Source organism: Penaeus vannamei, chromosome 30, assembly GCF_042767895.1.
Source record: "Penaeus vannamei isolate JL-2024 chromosome 30, ASM4276789v1, whole genome shotgun sequence".
Taxonomy (NCBI): Eukaryota; Metazoa; Arthropoda; class Malacostraca; order Decapoda; family Penaeidae; genus Penaeus; species Penaeus vannamei.
Window position 1 is genome coordinate 14,622,009 of NC_091578.1, and position 8,398 is coordinate 14,630,406.

The following is an 8,398-nucleotide window of genomic DNA, read 5'->3' on the forward strand; positions in this document are numbered from 1 at the left end:
GCACTACAGCAACGTAGCACAGCCTCCGGTTCGTGGTATGTCAGGATGCCGAGGGACCCGGCACCCGAGAACGAAACCCCGAGTTGGACTCCATTAAAGCTAGCAGAGCTGGCCCCTGAAACAGGGGAGAGGTTCAACTTAAAATTGAACCTCCGCAGCAGGTCCACGCCTATCAGCACCTCTGCTGGAAACCTAGTGTCATCGTCCACCACGAACACCGAATGCCGGCATTTACAGGCTCGGGAAAACTTAAACTCAAGGGTTGCCCTGCCCTTGATGTCCAACGCGGCCCCAGATGCCCCCCTAAGGCCGCGTGGGTGCGGTGAGAGCGGGGTGTTGGAAATCCTCCTGAAACAAGACTCCTTCACCACCGTTGCCTCACTTCCCGAGTCAAGAAAGGCTAAGACCTTAGTCCCAGCAACCACACAATTCAACAGCGGCCGCCCCGCCTGAATCTGTGCCTCGGGAAGCTCTGGTTCCGTGGAACTGTCGCTCCCCTCGGCGCCCGCCATCATCATTGTCCCTGGCAGTGGCTCGTTGTGGTTGCGGTTGTGTTCTGTCGGGCGGTGCCCTACGTTGTTCTGCCCGAAAAAAGCACCGCTCAGCCACATGCCCTCGGCGGCCACACCGGGTGCACTGATTACCCTCTCGCACCGCACGACACTCGGAGGCGTCATGCGTAGTCACCTGATGGTAGGGACACCAGCGTCGGGGTCCTCGAGTGCGTACGGGTAACTCTGCTAGGGGATCAACCGGAGGGGAAGCTGCCGGAGATCGACCCTCGCGAGGAGTAGAAGAGCGAGGTTTAGGCCCTGCCTCGCTCGAGAAACTGACCAAGGGTTTCTCTACCCTCCCGGCATAGTGCCGATGGTGCCAGACTTTTTGGGCTGCTTCGACCACCCGGTAAAGTGGCTGATCCTCTATCAACAGGAGCTTTTCCCGCAGCCAGGGTGGGAGTCCCTGGAGAAAAGTTCTCCTCATCAGAGGTTCAGCTGGCCCAAGTTCACCAGGATAGTCGCGCATGCCTTGATATACCATGGTCTCGACCGCGAGATAGAAGTCCCTAGGGGAAGTGTCGCCGAGTACGTACGACCCCAAATGCCGAAGGTACACCATCGACGAGCACGTCCCCCGTAGACGTTGCCGAAGGGTTTCCTTAAACTCGTCCCAGGTCCCAATGCCGTCAAAAACTGGGGAGTTAATGACTATATCCGCAGTCCCCCTACAGCTACCACGGGCGGCACGGATCAGAGCCTCATCCGTCCCATAAGGATGGGCTTGCTCGACGTGCCGCAACCAGGTTTCCAACTCCTGATTCCTCCGAAGAGGCTGGCTAGCTGGAACTTCTGCCCGGTAAGGCGGAATCGGGTCACGCAGGGTTATACCCTGATCTAGGGGACGCGGATTGACGGGCGCTCGCTGAGACGAGTGGTCAGTCGTGACCGCATGCACCCCCGCTTCTACCTGCGATGCAGAGGCCGCAGCTGGTGAATGAATGTGTGGTTCAGATGCCCTGGGCTCCAGTAATCGCACGATATTGGCGTACTGCCCTTCCAAGGCACTGAACCGAGAATTCAGCCGTTCGAATTTATCAACCAGCTCCTCATACATCGAGAGCGAGAGGTGGTCACGGGGTTCTAGCCTTTGCCCCGAAATCAAAGATTGAGCGTGATCTCGAGGAAACTCGGGGCCCTCAAGAAGGGTGTTTGCAGAGGATCCCGAGGACTCATTAGTGGGTTCTCCTTGGACGGTATTGCGTGTGCGAGGCATTCTGCGTCCCAGCACTTGCTCTACAACCCGTTACTTGGCGTGCGATAGACTTGCACAAAGGCTTGACCAGACACTTTATAGAAAGACTGTTTATCCCACCGCTGCCACCAAAAAGACAGTTGTAGCGGGGCGTAGACCCAGTAGACTTTAAATGATCTGGTTGAGTCCTGGCTCAACCGAGAATATTGAGTTCTTTGCTCAGGGAAAGATTCGTCTGCAGTGAACAGATGTAAGGTTCCAGGCCTACGGCACGCTGCCACCACCCGATTAGTAGGTTCGGGAACCGTGTATGTCGTGTAAGTGGGTGTGGGTGTTGTATCAGAGAAGGGTGGAAAGAAAGTACAGAATGTGTGTGCTGAATGTTGGATGTGTGTGTAGATGTGAAAAGGGAGATAGCGTAGGCTGAGCGTCTGCGTGGACGTGTTTAGAAGAAAAAAGCAAGATAATAGGATTCTTCTTCTTCCCTTTGGTTTGAGCATCCGCCCGCTGGGAGCGGGAACACAGGTATAGCTAAATGAATCTGTTCTTTTGATATCAGCTTAATATTCTCTGATTTATCTAGCCTTTTTACAGCCTTTCAAGGGTTGCGTGATGTCAGAGCAACCAGCGATGTGCTGTTTAGGAGACCCGAGTCCGAGAAAGATTTAGGCATCTAACCTTGGTCAGAACCAGAACTTTAGTGGTGGTATAAATTATTCTGACTGGAGTTGAGTAAAAGCTCTAAGATGGTACGATGTTTATTTAGAGAGCAAGTTACACTCACTAGGGAATTACAGGCATTTTTCAGTCATGAGAAGTAGACAAAGGTGTGTGCATCACCAATTTATCACAGCGGCGGTGATGCACGAGAAATCAACACCAGATAAACTTACCACGATATATAAAAAATGTCTTCCCTAAGTTGGCGTCCCAACTCCAGAAGTACTGTTATTAGGGGGTCAGCATAAAAACATCCAAGTCCCTGAATTACGTTAAATTGTTAACATCCAACCCAAATGGATGTTAACTGTAAGCCAAAGCTAATGCTGACGGATACCTAGTAAGAGTACTTGTGTGCAAAAGAATTAAGAAATAGATTAATAAGAAGGCTGAAAAAGTCAAGGAAGGGACTATTCACGAAGACTGCCTGAACACCCACAAGGTCAGACAGGAATCAGCCGAAACAACAAACGACAACAACAACAAAAATCAAGTATCATGTGATACTAAGGGCTCGTTATCAGGAGATACGGAGCAACAAAAGTCTGTCTGATCACCCACAAGGTCAGGCAGAAATCAACAGAAACATATCAAACAAAATATGTAAAAAGATCCTGATAACGATCTTTATCCCGGAGGTACGGATCCTCAAGCAGGGACGATAGGAAACATTAACATTAACTTTAAAAAAAAATATATGTACAGGAGGTATGACTCCTCAAGTACGAACGAAATACAACGAAGTAATGACTTAAGTCTTAAAAAGGGAAAGTCACACTGGAGGTGTAATCACAACGACTGCTTAATCGCCCACACGATCAAGCAGAAATCAACAACCACGCATTAAGCGAAACAAAACAATTCACGATAAAGTACGTAATGGTACTTAAAAAGATCTTTATTCCAGGAGGTACGGATCCTCAGGCAGGAATGAAAGGAAACTAAGTAATAACTTAGTTATAAAAATGAATACACTGGAGGTACGGATCCTCAAGCAGTGTTTCTTTAAATCACTTGGTCCTAATGCTCTCAAACACTGGGAAATACGCAAAAATGTCACGGGACTTCACGAAAGAGTGCACCCTGCAGATGATAATGCAACATGTCACGCTAAAGTCCAAAAGAGACCAGTCGTCTCCTACACACAACCAGCAACCACTTAGCTTTGAGGAGATACTCAGCAGTCCTGGTAAATCCGTGCGTGAAGTATATCCCAGGGTAAATCCGAGCGAGAGCACAACACAGGTAAAATTGTTACCGCGAAGGACCAAAGTGTGGGACAGAGGTCAGGACCGAAGTTGTCTTCCTTCCCCCTACCACGAGTACTTATACCCCGAAAGAAACCCCCAGGCCAAGCCCCAGGCATGGCGCGAAAGAAGAATATAGGCAAAAGAGGTGCCTAAAGACCCAGCCGATAGTTGGACAATCCAAACAACCGAGACGAGAGAGGGAAGGGGAAAAACAAAAAAGAAGCAGGGCAACGACCGTCACCTCCTTCGGTGGTTATCGCGGGAATTTGGAGACGTCGACAAAAGGAAAGAACATTAGAAAAAAATAAATACAGGAAAGGATACGGAGAAAATCCGATGATAAACTGTGCTTTTCGGCCATAACATATATACAATAATTCGGTTAAAAATAAATAAATAAATAGATGTTTTAGCTTGGCGACTTCAACTGGAGATGATATCATCCTTCGAGTCGGGACGTACGCAGCCGTACACTACAATTATCATCATTATTATCGTTATTGTTATTATTATTATCATCATTATCATCATTATTATTATTATCATTATTAGTACCTTTATTTTTTCTATTATTGTTATCATTGTTATTATTATCATCATTATCATTATCATCATAGTTATTGTCATTTCATCATCATCAGCAGCATCATTGTTTTCATCATTATCATTATCATCATTAACGTTGTCATTATTATCTTTATCACAGTTATTGTTATTCGAATTATTATTACCATTATCAATTTGATAATAAGTATAAGTATGTTTATCATTACTACAATTAGCATCATTATCATTATTATCATTGTTATTAACATTATCGTTACTATTCGTATCATCATCATCATGACTGATATTGTCATGTTATTTTCATTTTTACCATTATTGCTATTATTATAATCGTGATTATCATCATCTTAAGCCTAATTGTTATTTTTCTTGTCATCATCATTATCATAGTTATCATTATCATTATAATTATTCATTATTAGCACAATTATTTATACCATCATTATGATTATCATCATTATTAATACCATCAATATTATTACTATCATTATCATTATCATTGATATCATTATTTTTGTTATTGTTATTATTGGTATTATTTTTGTTATTGTTATCATTGCTATTATTTCTGTCATTGTCCTTATCATTATTGTTATTTTTACTGTTTTTTCATTGTCATTATAACTATTATCTATTACTCCTGTTACTACTATTGTTCTCATTATCATTATTCTCATTATTATTATTATTATTATTATTATTGTTATCATTATTGTTACTGTTATCATATTGTTATCATTAACACCATTTTTATTGGTATCATTATTATCCTTGTTATTCATTATATTCATTATTACCATCACCATTATCATTATCATTTTGTTATCATTTTCTCTTACTGTCATTATCATCATTATCATAATCATCATTATAACTGTTTTCATTATCATTGTCATTACAAATCCTTTTTATTTTCATTACCATTCTCCTTACAACCATATGATAATGAGTATGGCAATTATAATGACAACAACGATGGGCATTAAGATAATAAGGATAACATACTCTTTGTTGTCATATCAATAATCGCCATCAGAACCATCCTTATAATAACAGCTTTGGAATGAATATGATTATCAGAATGATATCAACAACGGAAAAATGTCAAGTCCCTTGTGAAGTCCTTTGAAAGCAGGGGGTGGGGGGCTGATTTCCGGGGGGGGGGGGGGTTAAAAGGATGGGGTTTGTCCTTACCATCAAAGGTTCTCTGAAGATTTTATGGCGAATGAATTTCATGCACATTCAAGAAAAAAATATTTGTGGTGGTTATGTGAGGTCAGTTTCCTTACTGTAATGTGATTATTATATATAACAAGCAAATGAAGCTCACTATTTGTCTATAGCAAAAGAAGGGCATGCAAAATACTATACACACGTTTACTGAAAGAGGAGACGCCACCTTTCACCTTTCAGTAAACCTCTCTCAATACAGTGGTAGGTTTTCTGCTTTAACTGTGTGTTGGCAGAAGAGGGCAGAGTTCTTTAGAATAAATAAATGAAAGAACAGGTCAACCAGTACAGCTAGTCGCAAAAATCAAAATACATTTTACTGTAATATGTGAATTCACACTGATGATTCTGGAATGTAACATGTGGATGCGAAAATTAGCCAAGTACATTTCTCTCATTTTCTCTCATTCTCTCTCATTTTCCTACATTATTTCTCATTTTCTCTAATTGATTATCATTTTTTCGCAGTGTTTCACACATTCATTCTCAGCTAATCTTTGGTATTTTCTCTCATTTACTCTTATTCTCCCTTATTCTCCTCCATATTAAGCTATATGGAATTAAATGTACTTGCCTTTGCGTAAGAATACGAATTTATCAACAAAAGACACCATTTGAAATAGACTCTTAGTTTTATTAGAAAGCGCTGGGGTAATACTATTGGTTAACGTGCGTATTAGTAGGGGAATTACAGGAAACGAAAAGTGGGTCATTTTAACAGGTTTTCATAACAGAGGCAAAGCTATTTCTTTTTTTTTTGCCATCTCTTATAACAGTTTACTAGTTAGAATTGCCAGATTTTCAAAACTATGTGACGTCCCTTGTGTTACCTATCCTACGAGGGTAATGGAGCTTACCTGTTCCTTAGAGGCATCCAGCTTTTTTGTCTTCTTGGCTCGTCCTCAGAATTGTTCAGTGACTCGGCTCTGCGTCAGTCCCGAGAGTGTGTGTTTATGTCAACCTTTTGTAAAACTATATTGGAAGTGCTTGTGTTTCACTTAAAATAAGTGTATTATTATACAGCATGTGCATCATATTTTGTTAGCTTTTCTATAATCTCCTGATTTTCACGTCAAAAACATCTTAGATGTTTGATTCTTAAATAAGCAACATTCACTTGCTTTTTACTGTATTGAATTACTGTACTGATATCAAATTACTTGATTGGATCTTGTGTTGTGACAAATAAATCAAATAAATTCATTCTAATTGCATTTCGCAACAAACTGGAATAATGTCAATTAACAATTCCATGCGATTAATTAGGACAATAGTGCCATCAATAACTTTGTTGACACAAAGAACGAGTGTTATGCATATGGCGTCCAAACTGATTATGAAATTATACGCTGTATGCTGCATGTACATTTTTATTTCTTTTGGCGACATTGCAGTGTTCCCATATTTCGGATATGTTATATATTTTTTTATTTTATAATTTTTATTCTTTATTTGTTATTCTAAGTTTTATATTTCTCTTTTTTTCCAACATTAATGTTTTATTTTTTCGAATATAAACATGACACCATATATATATAAACATTTATATTTATATTATATATATGTATTTATATTATAATGTATATTTATGCTATGTATATGTATATATATGTATGCTGTGTTGGTAATTTAATTCATAATGAACACATATTTGTTCCATACACATTTTCTTATATACATCGTCGATATTACAATTTGACCTTTTTGACAATATTTCCAGAATGATACAGCCATATCAACGCAGCCATGATTAATGCTCTTGGGGAAGGGTATAATTAATCAGTGTTAATCAGCGTTAATCTCGCTGGATATGGCGGATTATAGATCTGTATTCCGCACTAAAGCCATGAAAGTACACCTGCATGGATCTATACATTGCTCTGAATTAAATGATTCTCTTAGCATTAGAGCGGCAACCAGAGGACGGTAGCTTTTGGGGCACAAATGCCGAAGAGAGAGGACACACGAAACAAAGTGTCAAAGCGCAACCAGTAACATTTATTAGTTTTGACATTTACAGAATATCAGTCTAGACAGGTGAGCAATAACCGGCAAGGTATATTGTTAAACACTGGTTCACTAATGAAGCACACGCCGCCCGTTGGCCCATTTACGCCCCGCCCCGCCGGCCCATTACTGCACTCTCCTGCTAGCCGATCAGTGCCCTCTCCCGCCGGCCCTTTGATGCCCTCAACCATCTGGTCCTCAATGCCCTTAACCAGCTAGCTGGGTCCTCAATGCCCTTAACCAACTAACTGGGTCCTCAATGCCCTTAACCAGCTGGTCCTCAATGCCCTTAACCAGCTGGTCCTCAATGCCCTTAACCAGCTGGTCCTCAATACCCTGAACCAGCTGGTCCTCAATGCCCTTAACCAGCTAGCTGGGTCCTCAATGCCCTTAACCAGCTAGGTGGTTCCTCAATGCCCTTAACCAGCTAGCTGGGTCCTCAATGCCCTTAACCAGCTAGGTGGTTCCTCAATGCCCTTAACCAGCTAGCTGGGTCCTCAATGCCCTTAACCAGCTAGCTGGGTCCTCAATGCCCTTAACCAGCTAGCTGGGTCCTCAATGCCTTTAACCAGCTGGTCCTCAATGCCCTTAACCAGCTGGTCCTCAATGCCCTTAACCAGCTGGTCCTCAATGCCCTTAATCAGCTGGTCCTCAATGCCCTTAACCAGCTGGTCCTCAATGCCCTTAACCAGCTGGTCCTCAATGCCCTTAACCAGCTGGTCCTCAATGCCCTTAACCAGCTGGTCCTCAATGCCCTTAACCAGTTGGTCTTCAATGCCCTTAACCAGCTGGTCCTCAATGCCCTTAACCAGCTGGTCCTCAATGCCCTTAACCAGCTGGTCCTCAATGCCCTTAACCAGCTGGTCCTCATTACC

General features: G+C 42.2%; 1 protein-coding gene across 1 annotated transcript in view; it reads left to right on the plus strand.

Annotated features, from left to right (window-relative positions):
• The first annotated feature begins 6,070 nt into the window (after nt 1-6,070).
• Nucleotides 6,071-8,398, plus strand: part of LOC138867475 (DNA-directed RNA polymerase subunit beta''-like) — a 4,095-nt gene continuing 1,767 nt past the window's right edge. Inside the window, exons 1-8 of the mRNA XM_070143313.1 lie at nt 6,071-6,096; nt 6,293-6,446; nt 6,783-6,867; nt 7,419-7,442; nt 7,537-7,553; nt 7,797-7,920; nt 8,067-8,155; nt 8,216-8,398. The exon at nt 8,216-8,398 is cut by the window's right edge and continues 1,767 nt beyond it. Of these exons, the coding sequence (XP_069999414.1) occupies nt 6,071-6,096; nt 6,293-6,446; nt 6,783-6,867; nt 7,419-7,442; nt 7,537-7,553; nt 7,797-7,920; nt 8,067-8,155; nt 8,216-8,398 (702 nt within the window). The remainder of the gene's footprint in view (nt 6,097-6,292; nt 6,447-6,782; nt 6,868-7,418; nt 7,443-7,536; nt 7,554-7,796; nt 7,921-8,066; nt 8,156-8,215) is intronic.